General features: G+C 45.1%; 1 protein-coding gene across 2 annotated transcripts in view; it reads right to left on the bottom strand.

The window, feature by feature from the left end:
- Positions 1–3,048: 3,048 nt before the first annotated feature.
- The window catches only part of b4galnt4a (beta-1,4-N-acetyl-galactosaminyl transferase 4a), an 85,148-nt gene continuing 64,874 nt past the window's right edge, over positions 3,049–23,322 (bottom strand). For both annotated transcript variants that reach the window (XM_023956190.2, XM_078949153.1), the window contains 9 exons: positions 23,185–23,285; positions 23,018–23,091; positions 21,607–22,876; positions 21,163–21,515; positions 20,940–21,093; positions 20,797–20,869; positions 20,323–20,476; positions 19,187–19,313; positions 3,049–6,120 (listed from right to left, as the gene is read on the bottom strand). In XM_023956190.2, the coding sequence (XP_023811958.1) occupies positions 5,979–6,120; positions 19,187–19,313; positions 20,323–20,476; positions 20,797–20,869; positions 20,940–21,093; positions 21,163–21,515; positions 21,607–22,876; positions 23,018–23,091; positions 23,185–23,285 (2,448 nt within the window). In that variant the 3' untranslated portion in view covers positions 3,049–5,978. The remainder of the gene's footprint in view (positions 6,121–19,186; positions 19,314–20,322; positions 20,477–20,796; positions 20,870–20,939; positions 21,094–21,162; positions 21,516–21,606; positions 22,877–23,017; positions 23,092–23,184; positions 23,286–23,322) is intronic.

Here is a 23,322-nt window from a genome sequence, read left to right as displayed (position 1 = left end):
GATTTAACATTCATTGAGCAATCAGAAAACATGTCCCAAAAATATGTAAACCGGGTTTTTCTTTTAATTTTTATTTTGGGGGGGGGGGGGGGGTTACCTGATGCCTCATTAACCCTTGTGCTATCTTAGATGACCCCCCCTTCCATTGAGGTGTTCCCCCCACCACGACAAAGGTGGATAAAGGTGGAAAGATTTCATGTAATCCATGGACACCAGTGAAGATCACAAATCATTGAAGAAAAAAGGTTCAGAGCACTGTCTAGTGGGTCTAGATGACCCAACTGTCTAGTGGGTCTAGATGACCCCACTCCCAACGTTAAAGTGCCTAGGATAGCGCAAAGGTTACAACCATGAGACTTTTCTCTGAGCCAAAGCCCAGGAGGAACGGGGGGGGGGGGGGGGGGCACATTTTAGATTTGTCAGTGCTTCCCCATACTTGTCCTCCAAAGTCAGCATGGAGGATTGACTGGGAGGTGCAATAGCGCCTCCATGTGGTCAAACCACGAACTGAACCATTTTTCATTTCTACTGATGGAGGCCTGTGAGGCTATGGAGTCCTACACTGTTCATAATTAAATAAATAAATATTTAATTCAATAAATAAATATGACCTCATGCAAATACACAATCAACCAATAAATCTCTCATAAATATATAAAAAGATCATGAAATGGTGAAAAAGCTGCACACTGATTTTAAATTAGCCATTATATTCAATATATTTCATTTTGCTTTAAAAACCTGTTGAATATTTTAAAACGGCACTTTAAAATGTTCATTTTATTCATGTGGAATATTATTATAATTCTCCGTCTTTTTTCAGAACCTTTGATTTTAAAATCAATATTTTCCAAAGTAGCTTTGTTTTTATTTCATGTTGCTGTTTTTCACAATGGCTTATTTATTTCATGAAGAGCTTTTTCAGAAGAATGTCTCTGTCTGTCAATCAAACTAGACAAGGCGGAGACACTTTTGTGATTGGCTACTCCCTAACTCAGACATGAGCAGCAGCACCCCGACTACATCGATCGAAGATGCTTCACCAAACTCTCCTCAACACTAGGGGGAGTATGCACCTCAACACATCCACAGTGTTACCAGTTTTGCTTCTAAATTTGCGGATAAAAGTGGCTTTGGGCGAGTGTGCATAATTCGGGTGATTTTGTGGTCGGTTTGGCAATTTTCATTTTCTCATGAACATCTAGTAGTGGCCTAAGTTAGGCTGAGTGGTTGTTGGAGTTCCACAAAACTTCTATGGACTGTAGTTCAATAAACACACCTGGCCGCATGTGGGAGGAGCTAGCAGCTAATGCTTTTAGCCTTATAGCCACATGGAGCTGTGGCTGTGTTAATCTCATTTAAAATGCATGGATGCACAATGCACACGGAGTGTTAAAAGATCAGGTTTATTATTTTGAATAGTTTCACATGATAACAATGTTTCCATGTTTGAGTTCATGAGATCATCCCAGAGAGTCTCTTCTTCAGCTCCTGCAGTCAAACGTCTTAAATTACGTGTAAATCAGAGCGCCCAGTGCAAGTGTGTGTGTGTGTGTGTGTGTGTGTGAGCGCAAGTTAAGGGTCTGTTGTTCAGTTCGCCAGAAAAGTAATAATAAAAAAGTGTATCCAAAGCATAGAGACTGAATCTTTTAATAACCCAATCTGAGAGGTCTGAACGGGGAAGTGATCCCCAAATCAAACCCCGGATCTCCGCTGCGTTTTACAACCAGAAAGAGAAACTTTCGCAGGAAATGTTCAACATTTTCCCAGAGAGGGAAAAATAAAATCAGAGGACCTGATTTATAATCATTGTCTCAATGAAAATAGAAAACATATCATAAGGTTCAGGAGGCCTGAGCAGGCTTGTTCCGCTATCCGCTGCTGCCTGGTCTGACTCTGTCGGTCCGCCAGCTCGCCTCCTGCGAGCCGACATCAGGCACGATGACGTCAGACTGGATCTGTGAGCTCAGACAGCAGAGCTGTTAGCTGCAGAGCAAAGGAGAGCTGAGTGAAGGGCGTAAGAGTCAGGAGTGTTTCACGGGGGACTTCGAGACGTGGACGACCGGAGCTCCTTTGGTCCACACAAACCCTCAAACTACAAAAACAGAGTCGTCCATGTTTGCATATTTTGCTGCAGACAGATAGTTTGTATCAAATGTCAGCAAAGCCGCACGGATATCGCTGAAATACGCCATCTATCTGACTGGAACACCTCAGAGCGGGTATCGAGGAATATGAGTCGATTTCCAAGGATGAGCCAATGAGCGTTTAGATCCCGCCCACATTCACTGATTGACAGACAGAGACATTCTCCCGAAAAAGCTCTTCATGAAATAAATAAGCCATTGTGAAAAACAGCAACATGAAATAAAAAAAAAGCTACTTTGGAAAATCTTGATTTGGAAATATGAGGTTCTGAAAAAAGAAGTAGAATTATAATAATATTCCAAATGATTAAAAAGAATATTTTAAAATGCTTTTTTAAATTAATGAACAGGTTTTTAAAGCAAAATGAAATATATTGAATAATATAATGGCTAATTTAAAATCAGTGTGCAGCTTTTTCACAATTTCATGATCTTTTTATATATTTATGAGAGAGTTATTGGTTGATTGTGTATTTGCATGAGGTCATATTTATTTATTGAATTAAATATTTATTTATTTAATTATGAACAGTGTAGGACTCCATATGAGGCCCAACATGCAGAAAATCAAGTGAGGGCGTGACCTCGCTCTAACACCCCCCCCCCCCCCCATTCGCGTGGACGTGGTTCATTTAACCTTCACAGAAGCGCACCCTTGTGGTCGCAGCAGCAAAGAGCACCTGGTAGTCCCGGATGGTTCCTCATCCAGTGGGGGGGCTGGTCTTGAACCGGATCAGGATCATGTCTGCAGGTGTTTCTGATCCGGTCGTTCATGGCTGGTCGCTGCATCGTCCGTCTGCTCCTTTCTCTGGACCATCAGAGATGGAAGAAACATCACAGAACCGGGCTTTTCATGGAGGTCAGAACCAGACCATTCAAGCATTTGGACTGAAAATGACAGTTTCAGTTTAAGCTTCAAATTTTATTTGAAAAAGAAACATCAAATCAAGGTACAGTACATTCTGAAAACCATCTCTACAAAACAATTTCACAGAAATTACTCTGGAATGTGAGAAACCCAGAATTCCTAGTTTGGGTCGTCGTGCGGCGTTCTCGCTCGTGTTCCAGCTGAAGAAACGGATATGAGATGCTGACCATCGTTCAGAAACACGCTGGAGCTTCTTCCAGGCGAAATAATTTAAATAACGTCACATGAAGACATTCCTGCTCCCCAGCCGCAAATCAGAGGGGGGGGGGTCCTGTCAGAGTGAAGCTGAACTTCTATCAGTACAAATCCACTACATGGACTTTCTGAACGGGGAACATTTTCAAACCCTGTGACTAAATATCTGAATCTCCAATGACACGAGGATGACGATGAAGGTTGTTGTCTGGCCCCGCCCTCTGTGGTTGCTTTAGAAGGTCAAACTCTGAGAAAGGCACACATTTGTGAAGCAGCGCTGCCTCGCAGCGGCCTGTGAACAGCACATTGTTTGACCCTGAAGCATTGTTGTCTGTGGGCTGTTACCGTGGAAACGCCTCCTCTGACCTTTGACTGTATCAGAGAACGGGACTGAGCATGCGTGACGTCATCCATAGAGAAAGGAGGCCAATTCAGCCGCCATTTTTCCACGCCGTCATTTTGAGCCAGACGACAACGATTGGTCCGAGTCACGTTGCTATGGCAACTACTGTCATTTAGGAGGGAGCTTGTTGGAAGTCCACACCCCCTCCACTGTGAGAATCTGTCAATCAAACATTGAGGTGGGGGCCAGTGGGCACCTCATGCTTTGACTGAGGCGTCTGATTGGTCAGTTTGGAGCTTGAATGACTTCCGATAACGAAAAAATATGTTCAAGATGTAAAAAAAGGAATCAGATCCAGAACGGTTCTTCTGACCAACAGAGTGACGGCTGCTCATTTCTTAGTAGAAGCCAGCAGGTACTTCCTGTTTGGAACACCAGGGGGGCGGGGCCACTCAGTCCAGTTCTCTGATACAGTCAAAGCCTCTGACCTGGTTTGTGCAACAAGAACCTCATGGATCAGGGGTGGGCAATTCCAGGCCTCGAGGGCCGGTGTGTCTGCATGATTTCCAGATAGTCTTGCCCTACTCATGGCTGATTACCTGGTTCAGGTGTGTCCAGCCAATCAGAACATGCCAGAGCATGGTATGCTGGAAAACATGCAGGAATGCGGCCCTCAGTGCCCACCTCTGTCATGGATGCTGGACGAGGACAGACCTGCATTCAAGTCTTTCTGATGTGAAGGATTCATTTGACGTGAACATTGTCCAACAGACCAGGCTGCAGGCGGACAGACAGAAAGGTCGGTCATCAGTTTGGAAAAGAGTTTCTGCGTTCCTTCATCCACTTCAGACGAGCACCGTTGGAGTCCGGAAAAGTCCAAGAAACCGCAAAAAAACACAAAAGTTTTCAACTTTAGAAAGAAATCTGCTACAAACTTTAGACAAAGTGGATGTCTGACAAAAAGGCTTCATGTACACACACTCACACAGAGTAACACACTCACACACACACAGAGTAACACACACACACACACACTCAGAGTAATACACTCACACACACACCGAGTAACACACACACACACACACTCAGAGTAATACACACACTCACTCACACACAGAGTAACACACACACTCACTCAGAGTAACACACACACTCACACAGAGTAACACACTCACACACACACAGAGTAACACACACACACGCTCACACAGAGTAACACACACACTCACACAGAGTAACACATACACTCATTCACACAGAGTAACACACACGCACACACTCACATTCAGAGTAACACACACACACTCACACAGAGTTACACACGCTCACACAGAGTAACACACTCACTCAGAGTAACACACTCACACAGAGTAACACACTCACTCAGAGTAACACACACACACACTCACTCAGAATAACACACTCATTCACACAGAGTAACACACTCACACACACACAGAGTAACACATACACTCACTCACACAGAGTAACACACTCACACACACACACAGTAACACACACGCACACACTCACTCAGAGAAAAACACTCACATTCAGAGTAACACACACACACACGCTCACACAGAGTAACACACGCTCACACAGAGTAACACACTCACTCAGAGTAACACACTCACTCAGAGTAACACACACACACACACTCACTCAGAGTAACACACACACTCACTCAGAGTAACACACACACTCACTCACACAGAGTAACACACTCACACACACACAGAGTAACACATACACTCACTCACACAGAGTAACACATACACTCACTCACACAGAGTAACACACACACACACACTCACTCAGAGTAAAACACTCACATTAAGAGTAACACACACACACTCACACAGAGTTACACACACACACGCTCACACAGAGTAACACACACACTCACTCAGAGTAACACACACACTCACTCACACACAGAGTAACACACACACGCTCACACAGAGTAACACACACACTCACACAGAGTAACACACACACTCACTCAGAGGAACACACACACTCACTCACACAGAGTAACACATACACTCACTCACACAGAGTAACACATACACTCACTCACACAGAGTAACACACACACTCACTCACACAGCTGCTTTCCATTTTGTCTGAAAAAGTTTGGCTGAAAAGAGAAACTGGAGACGGACCGTCAGGATCCTCGGAACAGTTCAGTCATCGGGTGAAGTCCGGACTTCAGTCCGTCTGCTTAAACCTAGGGTCCAGTTTGGGATTTAGCTCCTCCCACAGACCAACAGCCATCCAGGCTTGATGGATCCCAGAGTCCTGTGTCCAGAAGGCAGTTCAGGCAGTGAGCACGCTCCCACAGGCGGGTCTGAAAGAGGTCTTAGGACCCTCCTAGCGGCAGAGAGCGCAGTCCTTGAAGCGGTTTCTTGTTCTGAGCGTTCCACATCCCTCGTTTGGAGTGGTAGTAGTGAAAGAAGTTCCTCAGGCGCAGTCGCTCCACCTCTAGACCGTTCTGCATGACCCTGAGGGGAAGAAGACAGGTTCATCTTTAGCGGTTGCTGTCTGAAGCGTATCCATCTGCTACCGTTTCTGCACCTGGATAATCCCAGTTCTGACTCACGACCACAGGTGACGGTGGGAGCAACACCGGCCAGTAACTCCAGAGCTTTGCTTTTGGATGAGCTGCTTCTTCAACCGCATTCCAGCAACTACTGCAGCCGCCAATCACATGACCCGTCCTTCTCTCACTTTTGATCAACTTCCACTCCTTCAATGGGCCAGGAGGGAAGGCAACTCCCTTTTTCATGGTCAAGAACCAAAACTTCAAAACTTGAAGATTCTAATTCGGATCCCATCTGCTCAGTTTTGGACTTTGGATTGCTCCAGAGCATGCTGAAGGTTCTGGTTCAAAGAAGCTAACATTACAACATCCTCTGTAAAAACAGAGGAAATCCTGCTGTCACCAAATCAGATGCACCTGGAAATTCTATCCATAAAGTTTATGACTGAAACCAAACAGAACCAAGAGCATGCAGAGTCCAGCATGCATCAAAACCAGGTCAGACGTCATCACATTCCACTATCCATTTTAGAAGAACATAAACACTCACCTGAGCACAGGTGTTAGCTCACCTTTGCACTAATACAGGGGTCGGGAACCTTTTTGGCCAAGAGAGCCATAAAACGCCACATATTTTTAAATGTAATTTAAAAAGAGCCATACAATAATGTAGTGTCCCTTTCCCACACTGAGGCATGGAGACTTAACCTCTTTTAAGGTTCTTTATTCTGGTTACTGTAGACCACAACAAACGCCGTAAAATTAATTCAGCAACTCCTGAATCTCTCCTGTCGACACGAGACGAGAGCGCTTCTCCCAACTTTATATTCACCTGCTCCCGCTACAGCCCTCCCATTTCCCTTATTCGGCCCATAGCTGAACCCCATTGGTCCAAACTACCTAACAACAGGCTGAGCGACAGAACTGAGAGCCAATCAGATCACTGCTTGATGCGTTTCATGAACTCCAGAACTTATAACGCGGCCCAACAGCCAAGTTAAACTCAGACCGCAACGATATGTTTGAAACTAAATATACAAGTGAATGTGTGCATTTGATGTAATTTCAACACTTTTAAAGTACAATAAGTCTGTGGATTTTTTTTTAATAACATTGTTATGCTGTTGCTAATAAATGATGAGTATTTCTCGTGGTAGTTTTGCTGATTGTCTAGTCTGGTTGATACGTGGTGAGTTTCTGCTTCATGCAGGCGTTGAGACTTTAAACGTGATCGTAGGTCTGAATGTTCTGTAGATGTGAGACAGACGCTCACATGCAGACGTGGAGCCAAACACACACTCACACACTGCAGTGAGTGACGGGCAGCGGGTTTTACGTTTTTACAATCCCTGCGCGATTCACCTGCTGCCGGTCCCCACAACCCCTCACCCCCACCCTCTGCTTTCTCCCTCACACATCCCGTCCCCTCAACTGCGCGCTCTTTCTCAGAGACGGGAGCGCGCAGTTTTAGGCACGTCAATTCACAGGTTTCCGGGTGGTACAAACTCTGTAAAATAATAGATAATAGTAAACTGATCATGCTGGCGCAGATTTTTCTCTCTAAGCACCGCTACTACTGCGCGCCTCTGGCATCGCATCGCGCCCGAGAAGGACTGGACTAATGATAAAAAAAAGCATAATTAAAGATTTGTCTGCGAGCCACATGTGACCATCAAAAGAGCCATATATGGCTCGCGAGCCATAGGTTCCCGACCCCTGCACTAATAGTTTGCGTGATTGAATGAATGAAAGATTTCACACTAGTTGGTTTTAAGGCATAAGTAACACTATCGGTATTGTGTACATGTTGACATGTGGACATTTTTTTTGAGCCAACAGGTGTATTTATAACATTTGAGTGTGTGTGTGGACAGGCCCCGCCCTTTGAGATTTGTACTACATCTGAACCTTAGCATAATGATAAACATCCAGTAGCTTGTTGCTTTATGCTGCTTCATGGTTTTACCCCCCCTCCTATGATCACCCTTCTACCCCCCCCTCTCACTATCACCCCCCCCCTCTCTCTAACGTCCCTCTCTCTTCTTCCTTTCTTTCCTTTTCCGTCCGGTCCAACACAAAAGATTCTCAAATATGGTTGAAATTAATAAAGTTTGGCCTCAATTCCAAAAGGGGTTTATTCAGACATACCTCTGGTTTGTCTGAAGATTAATAACCCCTTTAAAGTAAAATATGTCCAACACAAGAGGCCCTCAGCTCTCATCTGTCTGCCTAGCTGTTGGATAGGACAAGTAAAAAAAAAAAACAGGTCATATGTACTGCCAGCTATCAGAACCGAACTCCTGCTCTGGTTCTACAGAGACTGGATGGCCCTTAGCAGTAGAGTTTCCTGAGTAGTGTGACCCCCCCTGTAATTAAAGCCCACACTCCAGTTCCTCTTTCTGAAAAGACTAACAACCACCTCGACCAGAGGACCAGAGGGTAGGTCCCTGACCACCAAGCAAAGGCGGATCGCTGTAGATCGCCAGACCTTGAGGAGTTCAGATCAAACCTCCTCCGTCCCTGATGGCCTTCCATAGAGGAGCTATGTGAGCTCGGTATGAGTGACGGACCGGCACCACTACCGCGTCCCAGTGGTCCATAGAGAATGTAAATAGACTTCCATAGCATCTCACTTGGGTTTAAGGTCCAAAGCGTCCTACAGCCACATTCACCCTTAAAACATTGACACGATGATGGCGGCTCTGCCGACCAACACTGGCGACGACCTGTGACCACCAGGAGGGGCGTCGGGTTTGCTGTCCCGACTGGAACCAGAATCCTTTCAGCTTCAATCAGCTGCAGTCCAATCCTGTCCATCCAGACTGAAGTTCTCCAGCTGCCAAGGCTGTCCGGACTCCTCTGCACAGATCCGACACCCAAAGAGCCAAAAATCCAGTTTGGATCTGGTGGAAGGTTGGCGCCAGTGTTGGATAGAGGAGCCGCCACCTGTGTCTGAATGTGTGTGACTGTGTGTGACTGTAAGTGAGTGTGTGTGGATGCGTGTGTGTGTGTGTGTGTGAATGCGTGTGTGGATGCGTGTGTGTTTGTGTGTGACTGTGTGTGTGTGTGTGAGTCAAGGTTATAATAGTTTCAGATTTTTTATTAGTTTTAGTTTTTATTTCGTTTTGAATTTTTGTTTTTAAATTTATTTCGTTTTAATTAGTTTTTAGGGGCAGCTTTACTAGTTTTTATTTTTTGAAATTGCTTCGTTTTAGTTTAGTTTTTATTAGTTTTAGTGTTAGTTTTTTCATTTTGTTTTTGTAAATTAGGATATTTGTCAGGTGCATGATTCAAAATCACCAGAATAAGTATTGTATAATAAAACTCAATCAAAGATCCATTTTGAGAGAGAAGTGCGGAGCAGGCAATGGAGTAGGCAGCACGAAAGACAGGCTCCGTTGAAAATAGGTTTAAACTAATGTTTTAAAGCATTTTATTTTTATAAAAACTGTAAAACTCCATCAGGAACTGTGTAATTATTGTGCCATCTTTCATATTTGTTAGCTAAAACTATTTTAATGGCCAATAATTTGCGAAAGTTCAAGTTCACCGGATCCGCTCCGTCGGCCGGCCCCAGAGAGCCCGGCTCTAGCAGCCCACCATCCGCGGCCCAAGCTGACTCCTCGGCTATGAAAGCCGAAATTCTTTCCTCTCTGAAGGCGGACATAGCTGCAATGTTCCGACAGGAGCTGAAGACTGCGCTCTCGGACGACTTCGAGGCCATTAAAACCGAGTTACATATGCTAAAGACGGAGCTAGCTAACAACACGGCTACAATGCGGTCCGAGGTGGAGGCGATGAAGATTACAATGGCGGACATGGGGCAAGCTCTCTCCTCTCAGTCTGACGAGGTGACCTCTCTCCAAAACAGAGTGGATAAATTGGAATCAGAAGTGAACGGCCTGCGGGAGAAATGCCTCGACATGGAGGGGCGGATGAGACGCTCAAACATCCGCATCATTAACATCCCCGAATCCGCGGGCTCCAGCTCACCCACAGCAGTTTCCAAGCTCCTACGGGATGTCCTGCAGATGGATAAAGACATCCTCATCGACCGCTCTCACCGAGGAGGACCGGCGAGGAACCGGACCGGCAGACCGCGGGTCATCATAGCCCAGCTCCACTACCATCAAGATTGCATGGAAATCCTCCGGCGCGCCCGGGAGTCCGGCCCGCTGCGCTGGAAGGGCGCCGACATCTCCATCTTCCCCGATTACCCTCCAAGTGTGGCGCAGGCGAGAGCTGCCTTCGGCGAGGTGCGACGGCTCCTCCGGGGCCGGGAGGGAGTGAAATACGGGCTCATGTACCCGGCGCGACTCCGGATTACGCACAATGGGACTGAAAAATGGTTCCAAAACGCGGAGGAGGCGACGGCTTACGTGAAATCCACGATCGCGGGCAGCGCGTCCACAAAATGATTTGAACTGAGAGCGGATCTGAACGAGGTCAGTTAAAATACAGACATCCGTTTTCTCTTATTTTATGGTCGCACTGACTCGCGGACTCCCAAGAGTTGCTGCTGCAGTCCTTCTGTTATGTTTACTTGTTTTAAGTTGGAGTTTTACTTATCCTATATGTGACACATGTGCCTGTTCTGGAACGGAGCCTGATCTCCTGAGAGCTAGTGTTCTTCCCAAAGCACTTAAATGTGCAGTTATCTTTCTATGGGTTTGGGTAATCACCGTGTTCTGGTTGGTGATGGGGTGGGTTTCATTGTACCACACTTTGAGTTCTGGTTTGACCTTGTAGTATTTTATCTCAGTCTGCATTTGCTTATCTCTTTTTGTAAAGACCTCCACAACGTTGTTACAAGCCCTATTATGAGCAACATAGAAATTATTTTCTCTACTGATGACCAGGACACCAACTGATTCAAACTTTTCATTTGGGCCAGCTGGCCACGATGTTCATTTTATTACTTGGAATGTAAAATCCTTAAACACCCCTGTAAAGCGAAAAAAAGTATTGAACCACTTAAACAAGTTAAAAGCAGGAATAGTTTTTCTCCAGGAAACTCACCTTCGGACCTTTGATCACTTTCGACTCAGGGGAGGGTGGATCGGGCAATCATACCACTCTAATTTCCACTCTAAGTCTCGAGGTGTAGCCATTCTCATTAATAAGAACGTCCCCTTCGACATGTCCTCAGTGGAAACAGACTCTTCAGGACGTTATGTAATTGTCACCGGCAGGTTGCTCAACACACCCGTAGTATTGGTTAATGTTTATGCACCTCATTGGGAAGATAGCTCATTTTTCCCTAATTTTTTTCCCAAGATACCAAATATGAACACTCACCATTTAATATTTGGAGGAGACATGAACTGTGTCTTGTCACCGAGTTTGGATCGCAGCTCGTCTCGACCAGCACCCTTGACCAGTTCGGCTCTACAATTACAGTGCTTTCTTAGCACAAACGGTGTTATTGATATTTGGAGGTTTTTGAATCCCACGTCCAAACATTACTCCTTTTTCTCTCCTGTCCACAGAACATATTCTCGTATTGATAATATTTTCATAGATAAACGACTCCTCTCTCTTGTTCGCAAATGTGAATACCAAGCCATAGTTATTTCAGATCACGCCCCTTTACTTATGACTTTACGTATACCAACTTCCTGTAACAGTTATCGACCCTGGCGATTTAACAACACATTACTCTCTGACGAAAAGTTTACTAAATTCATCTCATCCGAAATAACATTCTTCTTTAAATGTAATTTGACCCCTGGAATATCCCTTTCTACTGTTTGGGAATCATTGAAGGCGTACCTGAGAGGACAGATCATCTCCTATTGTGCCCAACAAAAGAAAAGTAATAATCAAAAACTCGATAATCTGACTAAAGATATCTTTAAATTAGACACAATGCTTTCAGTCACTCCATCCGAAGATTTGTTTAAATTACGTCTTAATCTTCAAACAGAGTTCAATTTGTTATCTACTGGATATATAGAAAACCTAATAAACAAAGCACAATGCCGGAAATATGAACATGGTGAGAAGGCTGGAAAAATCTTAGCCCACCAGCTTCATCAAAAAGCTGCCAGCAGAGCTATAATTGAAATAAATGATCAGTCAGGTAATAAACACAGAGACCACTTAGAAATAAACTCCTGTTTTTATAAATACTACTCGACCCTGTATGATACAGAATCATGTGGTGATCCAACTCTATTTGATGCATTCTTTAAGAAAATAAATGTCCCCTTAATTGAAAATAACTTGTCTCGGGAACTGGACAAACCCTTCTCTGTCCAAGAAGTTATGAACACAATTAAATCCATGCAAAATGGAAAATGCCCAGGACCTGACGGATTTTCTGTTGATTTTTTTAAGAAATTTTCTAACCAACTCTCTCCATTTCTGCTCTCAGTTTTTGAAGAGTCTCTTGCCACAGGCACTCTTCCTCCAACAATGCGTCAGGCGGTCATCTCCCTTATCCCAAAACCAGATAAGAATCCTCATGAATGTGGGTCATATCGTCCTATCTCCCTTTTAAATGTAGATAACAAGATTCTTTCAAAGATGCTAGCCGGGCGATTGGAGACTATTTTGCCCTCAATTATTGCAGATGATCAGACCGGCTTCATCAAAGGTCGCCAATCATTTTATAATGTTAGACGCTTATTCAATATTCTTTATGGTCCCGCTTCACCTGATGTCCCAGAAGTTCTCCTGTCTCTGGATGCAGAGAAGGCTTTTGACCGAGTGGAGTGGGATTACATGCTCTACACTTTAAAACAATTCGGCTTTAGTGAATATTTCATTTCTTGGATAAAGATTCTGTATTCTTCCCCATTAGCAGCTGTTTGTACGAATAATAATCGCTCCCCCTATTTTTCCCTCAAGCGCGGGACCCGCCAGGGCTGCCCCCTATCCCCGCTGCTATTCGCCATCGTGATTGAACCATTGGCCATAGCAATACGCCAGGAAATTAACATTATTGGAATAAATAGATATAATTTTTCAAATAAGGTATCCCTTTACGCTGACGACATGCTTCTGTTCTTGTCCAACCCCCTACGAAGCTTACCAGTAACTTTGAATCTACTAGAGGAATTTGGTAGAGTATCAGGATACAAGGTTAACCTTCAGAAAAGCGAGATCATGCCAGTGAATGCAGAAGCTAGAAAAATTAATTTTGCCCAGTTCCCTTTTAAGGCCAGTCTACATAAAATAAAATATTTAGGAATTTCTGTGATACACTCCTTTAAAGATATCTTTAAATCCAACTTCTTGCCCCTGCTAGCCCAACTTAAAAAGGATCTAGAACGCTGGAGTCTTTTACCGCTTTCATTGGGTGGGAAAATAAACACTATTAAAATGAATACTCTCCCAAAATTTTTATATATATTTCAATGTGTCCCCATATACATATCTAAATCATTTTTTACAGATGTTGACAAATTGATATCTGGATTCTTATGGAATAAAAAGAACCCCAGGATTAGGAAAAGCGTCCTTCAACAACACCGAAAACATGGTGGACTATCTCTCCCTAATTTTCAGCTCTACTATTGGGCTGCCAACATAAGAGCCATGTTACACTGGAAAGTCATACACTCCCCCACTTTAACACCTCCAGCATGGCTATGTATGGAAAACTCTTCTTGTCTTTGTACCTCCCCTTTTTCATTACTCTGTTCCAAACTTCCATATCCTGAGCCTCTCTCGAAGTACACCTCCAATCCCGTAGTGCAATATTCTCTTAAAATTTGGGCACAATTTAGAAGAGTGTTTTCCCTTAAAGATCTGTCAAAGTTGGCTCCTGTTTTTAGAAATCATCAGTTCATACCTTCAACCTCAGACGAAGCTTTTCATGAATGGAGCAGGAGAGGAGTTTGTTTAATTGATGACCTGTTTATTGACAACACGTTTGCATCTTTTGATCAACTTCTGGTTAAGTTCAACATCCCTCGCTCTCATTTTTTTAGATATCTGCAGCTTCGTAGCTTTGTTTTTAAGTCATATCCCTGTTTCCCATCCCATCCACCTGATTCACTATTAGAATCCACTTTGAAAATTAATGTTGGCTCCAGGGGAACAATTGGCAAAATCTACTCCTTGTTAAACACACATGATTTAGAGCCCTTGACAACACTCAAATCTCACTGGGAAGAAGAACTACACTTGAATATTCCTGACAGTATTTGGAGTGAAGCGTTAGATAATATACATTTCTCATCAATCTGTTTGCGTCATCAGGTTATCCAGTTTAAGATCGTACACCGACTCCACTGGTCCAAAGCTAAACTTTCCAAGTTCGTCCACAATATAGATCCCACATGTGACCGATGTAGCTGTTCCGTAGCCACCCTGTCCCATATGTTCTGGTCCTGTTCCAAGTTAGATCACTTCTGGGAATCTATATTCACTTTTTTCTCTGATGTGCTGCGTACGCCTTTACAACCCTCTGTTTTTTCTGTATTATTTGGTGTTTTACCTGTAAACCTGGACCATAGAGCACAAACCATCATATCCTTTGGGACACTGATTGCCAGGAGACTCATACTGCTCAAATGGAAAGAAAAATACCCTCCAACCTTCAACATGTGGCTGAAAGACCTTCTGCACTTTTTGGTGCTGGAGAAAATTCGATCCTCTATGAAGGGATCGGTGCAGAGGTTCTATCTAACATGGAATCCTATATTAGAGCATCTGAGAGACTTGCATGTCATGGTTGCCAAAAAATGTCTGTGACTGGTCTTGTAATGTGAACAGGTGTTTTTTTTTTTTTTTTTTTTAAATTGTGTCCCGCCAGGTGTCTAAGCTTCTGTAAGACTTGAGACTGAATGGTACAATGAGAGTGGGAGGGAGGGTGGGGGGTGGTGGGGGGGGTTGTTTCATGTTGTCTGTTTTGTACTGTTTCCAAAAAACAAAATCAATAAAAAGACTTGGTGCAAAAAAAAAAAAGATCCATTTTGAAACACTTATTATTCAGAGGACACAAGGACAACCATCCTTAAATTAAAATACTACAGCCGATAACAGCATTACGTGACCTGCTCTGGCTTCTTTTTCGGGGGAGGGCGGGCGACAGGCTAGCTTGTAGGTAGTGTTGATTTGCGTTTTTGTGTGCGCTTTTTAAATGTACTTTTCGTAGGGTTTTTTCCCTTTGAGGAGCGTTCCACAAATTTTGTCTCCTGCTTCGACTACAAGGCACTTACTTTAGTTTTCGACGCTGTTATATTCAAAAAAGTCCCAAATAGGACTCTCCCGCTTTCTCCCAACTTTTAATGCAGCCATCACGCTCATGTAAATGTCTATGACCACGCTAGCCGGCAGTGTCCGACAGACATCTTGTGACGTCACAGACAACGTGATGCCGTAGGGGTCAAATACACAGTAAAACTAGCAGCGTGAAGTAAATAGATTTTATTTCAACCCAAAAGACTTATGTATTAACAAAGACGAAAACAAAGTATTTTTTGGGGTTAATATTAGTTCGTTTCAGTTCGTTTTATACACACAACAAACAGTTTTAGTTAGTTTTCGTTTTTTTTAAACTCTCGTTTTTATTATTATTTCAGTTAACGAAAATGTTTTTTCAGTTCTAGTTTTAGTTTTTTCGTTCGTTTTCGTTAACTATAATAACCTTGGTGTGAGTGTGTGAATGCGTGTGTGTGAATGGGTGTGTGTGGGTGTGTGTGTGTGAGTGTGTGTGAATGTGTCTCTAAAAACTCTGTTAACCCAGAAGAAAAGCTGTCAATCATTCACTTTAACAGCAGAAGCATGTAGACATCAAGGACTATTTACAGAACATCGGGCATTCCTTTGATATCATAACCATATCTGAGACTTGGTTCAGCCGCGACAAGACGCTGACTTTGAATTGGAAAACTATGAACTAAACTATGTGAACAGAGTAAACAAAAAAGGTGGAGGAGTCGCAATATATGTGGAAAAAAATATGAAGTTTACGGTAATTGATAAATTTTCTGTCGCAGTGGATGGAATACTGGAATGTCTTACGATTGAAATATGTAACAATTCAGGGAAAAATGTAATTATAGGCTGTGTTTAGAGGTCGCCAGGGTCAAGCTTAGAAGTGTTCAGTGACTGGATGGAAAAGATGTTTACCTCTCTAAATAACAAAATATTATACATCTGTGGAGACTTCAATATCGATCTGATAAACCCCAGCAAACATAAAGCCACCGACGACTTTATCAGCAGAATGTATGGAATGAGTTTATATCCAACCATAACAAGACCCAGCAGAATCACTACTCAAAGTGCTACTCTTATTTAAAATATTATTACAAATAATATAGAATACACTCATATGAGTGGACTAATGATATGTGACATAACTGATCATTTACCAGTTTTTGCACTATTTGACATCAAGGTGAAGACAAAGAAAATTATAAAAGAACCAGTCTACAAAAGGTTAAGAAATGAAAAAACCATGAATGCTCTGAATAATGACTTATCCAGACAAAACTGGAACTCTGTGTACAGAGAGAAAGATGTCGATATCGCTTATAAATGTTTTTTAGAAATATTTAGCTCACTTTACAATAAGAACTGTCCAATTTATAAATTCAAGAACAAATATGCCAAATGCCCTTGGTTAACCACCGGTCTACAAAATGCTTGTAGAAAGAAAAATAACCTCTATAAAAACAGAGGACAAGAGAAACTGAACAAAGATATAAGTCATATAAAAATAAACTAACTGAAATAACACGTTACAGTAAAAAAGTGTACTTCAATAATCTACTGAATGAAAATAAATACAACGTAATGCGAGTTTGGGAAATATTAAATATCCATTAATCATAATCCATTAATCCATTAATCAAAAGTGTTACAGAAATCAAATTCTTAGGAGGAAGTTTTTATCGACGACAAACTAAGTTGGAAGCCTCACATCAGACACATACAAACTAAAGTCTCAAAAAGTATTTCAATCGTAAATAAATCTAAACATATATTAGAATACAACAGTAGATATTTATTGTACTGTTCTTTAATATTACCATATTTCACCTACTGTATAGAAATTTGGGGGAATAATTCCTAGAGCTCACTACATCCTCTCTGTTTACTTCAAAAACGAGCCGTCAGAATTGTACATAAAGCCGGATATCTTGATCATACAAACAATCTATTTTATCAATCTAGACTTTTAAAACTGTTGACCTTGTTGATTTTTACACCAACAACTTCTATCCAGAGCCAGTTGGAAATCGTTACCATTCAACATCCAGAAACATTTGTTAGAAAATGAAGGAGGCTACAGACTGAGTGGATGTAGGAACTTCAAGATCAAACTGATCAGAACCACAAAGAAAAGTTTCTGTGTGTCGGTGTGTGGCACTAAACTTTGGAACGGGTTCAATAATGAGCTAAAGAAATGTTCAAATATTCAAATATTCAAGAAAATGTAGAAAGAAACTCTGATTTCAGGATATGAAGATGAGAGGATTTAAGGATCAACAGGTGTTTGAATAATTCCAAATCTATGTGTGAACTTGACTGTGGTGAAATAATCAAAGCTCTTTTAATTACAACCAATGATTAATGCAATAATTATTACTGAAATGTTTGAATTACAATCAATTACTATTGATTTTGATTACTTGATCTGCAATGTGTAGCAATAATTACTGGTTTAATGTGTTCTAATGATAATCAATGATTATTACATATCAGTACCGTTACTGTTTACTGGAATCAGGAATGAATGTCTTCTGAAAATAATCGATCATCAATAAGCTCTGGATTTAGTTACTTGAAGAGGATTTATCTGATCAGAACCGGATTTCAAACACTGTATTAGGGTTGTGCCGATGGACGATATCATCGTCCATCGTGATGGGTGACTGACATCCCGATGGAGAGACCACCATCGTGATGCCACGCCCCCGCCACGTTGCGCGTCGACACCATAAGCCGCGGTTACACGTACAAAATATCTTGATGGGATCAATGGTCGGATTAGAATCCAACCGTGTAGATGGGCCCAGAAAAAATGTTTTCAGAATATAAAAACGTTCACTAAGGTCACAATTTCGGTCGGAATAAATCATTCGCAGACGCGCAGTTTGAAAACCGGAAGAGGATACAACTTCCGCCGAGCGGCTTTTTTTCCAAACTTTATTGAATGTTACGATTCAATACAAAACGATAACAGCGCCGAGCGGCTATATACATTGACATGTCAGCTCGGTAAAATACGAGATGGTCTTCTAAACGTGCTTTTAATAATGTTACGGTTATTATGAAACACCTGTTCGCTCATCATTTGAATTTTAATCCGTGTGGTCAGTGCTTTTTCTGAACGTAGCCAGGATTAGCAGTATGCTAACACACGGGCTAACAACATTAGCTTTGGAGCTGCGGGACGGATCGCAGTCTTAAATCTCCCACACATACCGCTCATGTACCCCCCCCCCCCCCTTCCCATCAAACATAAAGCTGTAAATCTGCCCTCCGCCGGTCCACTTCGCTAGTTAAGTGCGGGAGCGGACTACTTCTTTTCTATTTTGCTTGTTACTTTTTCTGTTAAAGTCACTTCCCTCAGTTTATACTGGATCATCGCGGATTAACCATTAGTTGGGAAATAAAATGAAAAAAGCAAAATAACGAATAGCAGTTATATAAGAACGAAAAATGTAAAAATACCCCCCCCCCCCCCCCCCCCCCCGACGATGTCATCGTCCATCCCGATGGTTGACAGCAAACATCGTCAACGGCCAAATTAGGGGACATCGCCCAACCCTACACTGTATAACTATCAAATGAATGAACTCAGTAGGGGGGGGGGGATTATATAAGCAATAAATCTAACTCTACTTATACTTTAGTTAATGATCACTGTATTTAATTAAGCAAAAGTGATTTATGTGTTTTATTTTCTGTCTTTTTAATCTATGCATTTCATCATTTCTGTAATGAGTTTGATAAATATGTGTAAATTCTTTATTGCTTTGACTGCAATGCTTGAAATAAATCAATAAATCAAATCAAATCAAATCCTTAACCACAGGAAATGGATCAACCAGGATTTCTTTTACCTGTCCAGCAGCTCCCAGTCCTCCCCCCCCCAGCGGTCCTTAAACTCCTCCGTGTTCATCCCTCCCACCTTGTCGAAGTCGGATTTGTAGATGCCAAAGAGGCCGAAGCCGTTCACCTCCCAGTAACCTGAGGGACAGACAGAGTTCTGATGAATGGCCCGGCGTGCTGCATCATTGACTGTAGCAGAGAACTGGACTGAGTGGCTCCGCCCCCTGGCCTTCCAAAGAATTCTCTGTCTGGATCTGGTACCTCTTCAACATCTTCTTGATAATTCTCTTATTCAAGTTATAAACTGACCAATCATCCCCCCACCCCCGTGTAACTGTCACGACGTTTGATTGACAGATTGTGTACGGCCTGCTCTCAAGTGTTAGGGGTGTGGCCTTCCTACAAGCTCACTCCTGATTGGTGAGAGTGGTTGAAACGCTGACTCAGGCCGAGCAATCACTGCTTAGAGCCGACGTCTGGCTCCAACATGGCGGCGTCAGGGGGGGGGTCACACACTCAGTCCATTCCTTACATGACAGCGTTCTTCAGGTGATTTGTGGTTCGTTTTTCTCTCTGATCTTTCAGGGCATTTCTGCATACTTTCTGCCCCCCCTTTTTAACAGCGTAGTGTTCTGCGTCCTGATTGGCTGTAGAGCTTTGTCAACCAATTTCCTGCGGGTGGTGTCTCCTGTACAGAGTGGATCCGTTTCACCTTTATCCTCGGGTTAGGATGGGATCTGTTTTCATTCTGTAATCCTGGACGTATTTTTCTATGAACGTTTGAAGTTTAAACAGAGAGAAAAGTGTGAAAATGTTCCCGTCTGTCTGAGAAGACGATAAAGTTTGGAGTCAGGAATTTCACAGCCGGACACGATCCAAATCCTGCATCACAGATTTCATCTCTAGTTTGCATAAAAGAGCCTCAAACCTGCAATAATCCAGGAAATACTTTCAACGGTTCATGCAGACGAACGAGCCGTCAGTCAGGCAGACAGTCTGCATGCAAACAGGTCTGCGCAGACGGCTATTGGTCTGGGGGGCTTCATGTGCTTGTAAATGTGTTCAAACGTGCAGACAGGCCGTCACCGTGCGCGCAGACGGGTCTGGATGGATTGCCTGGCCACACCTCCACGCCGCTGCGACTCACCATCAGGCTCCAACGGCGAGCTGCCACAGCTGAGTCTCATCACGATGGGGGCAAACGCCAGGCGCCCCTCCACGCAGTGCTTCCTGATGCTCTCCAGGATGTTGGGTGGGAAGTGGATGTGCAGGTCACACAGAAACACGATGCTGTGGCTGTCCTGGGGGGGCAAAGCGGCACGTAAACGGCACAAAACTCATGGTGTGACAGTGGAGGGGGGTTAGGAATTTAGGGAGGGGGTGGGGCGTCATCATCTCCACACGAGTGACAGCTGTGTCATCTCGCTCTGACGGCGCTCTCTGTCTGCCCAGATTTGGAACTGCGGCGCCCCTTGGTGATGCTGACACTGAGCTGGGTGGGGGCCGTCTTGTAAGGGGGGGTTGACAGCAGCAGCCCCCAGGACATAGAGCTGCCTCTGTCCCTCAGGGGGTGGAGGTCATGTGATCGTCTGAAGGTCTAACCTTCAGGGAGGGGGCTAACCTCGATGGTGTCCACGCCGATCTGCAGGCCCGCCGACCGCTCGAAGTTCCCCCCCCGTCTGAGGTACTCGTACCTGCAAACACAGAGATCTCCAGGAAACGGCAGAAGTTGGGAGGAGCCGCGGCATCGGGCGCAGTACCAACCTGGGCACGCCGCTCTGGCGCAGCGCCTTCTCCACGTCCATGTCCTCGCTCTCGAAGTCGACGATGATGATGCTGAAGTTGTCGTCCTGCGTCTGCCTGTGGAGCTCCTCCATGTCTGAGATGAACTGCTGCACCCAGCGGGCCTGGTTCTTCACTGGGGGAGGACAGAAACCTAAATGCCACATCTGAACGGCTCCGCCCTCCCCCTGAACCCCCCACTGACCGGGCACCACGAAGTGCACCATCACGTCCCTCCGCCACCGCAGCGCCAGCGGCTGGCAGAGCAGAGGCTTGGCATAGGCGGTGCTCGCCGGCGACGCCGCAGCTCGGGCGGAGGAGCTGCTGGGGGTGTGCGAGGGAGGGGTGGTAAGGGTGAGGGGCGAAGTCAGGGCGGAGTCTGTGTTTTCTCGGCTTTCCTCGCCGTGCTTGCTGCGGTGGAGCAGCAGGTAGATGTACTCTGACAGGCGCACGACGCTGCGGCCCCGCTCCATCAGCTCCAGCTCCACCAGGTAGCGGTTCCCCCGGGCGGAGTCCCGCCGCTTCTCCACGTTGACGATCCGCAGCAGAGTGTAGATCCTGCGGGACAAGGAACCAAGAAATGAGACGGACTGAAATGAAAGCAGAAAGGTGGAGGGCCCCCGCCCAGGAAGGAAGCGGTTGAGCTCACCCCCCATTGCGCTCGTTGAGTTTCTCCATGAACTGGGCCAGGACGTCCACCACCTCGCTCTCTGCCAGCTGCAGGTTCCCGGAAACGTTGCAGCGCAGATCGTTCCAGTCGGAGCGCAGCGTCTCAAAGTCGTTGGGATTGACGGAGAACGTCCTCTGCCAGTTGATGCTCTCCTCCGCCCAACCCGGACGGGCCCCCACCTCCTCGTAGCTGTAGTCGGACAGGTCGCCCTCCTCTGGGTCTGGTTCCGGCTCTGGGTCCGGGTTGGGAATGGAGCGGTTCCTTTCCGGGTCTGGATGCCGTTCTGTAATTTCTGAGGTTCTGAGGTAAGAAGTGACCCGTTCCTGGTGGGCGGGGGCTCTTCTCGTGGTGTCTGTTCTCTGTGAGGGGGCTAAAGCAGGGGCGGATTCTCTGTGGTGGGACTGTAAGTTTGGGAGGGGGTCTTTTTCAGGTGGATCGGTCCTGCTGTCCCGCCTCTCCTTGCTCGGACCATGATGCCGTGCTCTACCTTCCTTTACTGGGGGGTTCGGCCAGAGTGGGGGGCCACCAATGAGACGCCGAATCCCCGTCACACCAAGACCCACAGGTCCTTTGGCCCCCAGATGGACCAGCCTGGTGGTCCTACCCATCTGGTACAGAAAGACTCCTGGAAAGACCTCCCGAGGGCGGCGGGACGCTTGGCCCCCCTGCCCGTCATGCCATAGCCCCCCCTCTATGCCCCGCCCCTTGGCAGATCGGGGTCTGGTGATGTAAGTCTTGTTCTCATCTCTCTTCTCTTTTCTGTTCCTGGAGGGGGCGGGGTAATAACTCTGGGGGGGCTTCTGACGGACAGAGTTACTGGAAATCTGCCTGGTGACGGCAGCGAGAGGCGGCTTGGGGGGGTAAAGAAGTGAGGACTTGCTTAACTTCGGCGTCTCGGCGTCCGTCTGCCGATCTTTACGGATCGTGGCGGGGGGGTCGATCCAGGACAAAGAGCGAGCTTTAAACGAGGCGTCCGTGTTACGTTTTACACCCGGGTCTGACCCCTCCCCTACCACTGTGGGCCCCCCTGGGAACTGCCTTCTTCCTCTGAGGGGGGTGACATTCCCAATGGTGTCTTTGTCTGCTTCACGGGGGTCTTCCTCCTCCTCCTCTACTCCTGTTGGTAGAGCCACATTCTTGGATTGCTGGTGGGAGGAGCTAGAAGGTGAATGGGCGTGTCCCTTAGGTGACTGAGTGCCGACGATCTCCGCCTCATCCTCGGTGTCGACCGCCTCCTCCTCCGCCAAGTCTGGAGACGAAAGCAGGAGCTGCTTAGACACACACACACACACACGCACACGCACACACCTACACACAGATACACACACACATGTCGCACATTGTGCGTCGTGTGTGTCTGCAGGAAGGTGCATGATCATTTGCTCATTACCGTCTGGGTTGGGGAAGAAGAACAGCCTGTCATCCTCTTCTTCATCCATCTTCATGTATTTGTAGAAACCAAACCTGGAACGCAGCAGGACAGACGTTACCCCACAGCTGCCGTCTTTTCCTTCTCAGAACCGTGGGAACCTTCAGCAGACGAAGGCGTGGTCTCACTTCTCCAAGTAGATGGGCGACTCTCGGTAGAAGCACTTGTTCTCTCGCTCCATGTGCGTCAGACGCGTGAAGTCGTTTGGGTAAACAAACGACAGGTAGACCTGAAAGACAGCGGCGGTCAGCCTTCAAGAGAATCCA

The sequence above is a fragment of the Oryzias latipes genome, chromosome 6 (genome assembly GCF_053564925.1).
Source record: "Oryzias latipes strain Hd-rR chromosome 6, Olatipes_Hd-rR_3.1".
Taxonomy (NCBI): Eukaryota; Metazoa; Chordata; class Actinopteri; order Beloniformes; family Adrianichthyidae; genus Oryzias; species Oryzias latipes.
This window is presented reverse-complemented; position numbering and strand designations above follow the sequence as displayed.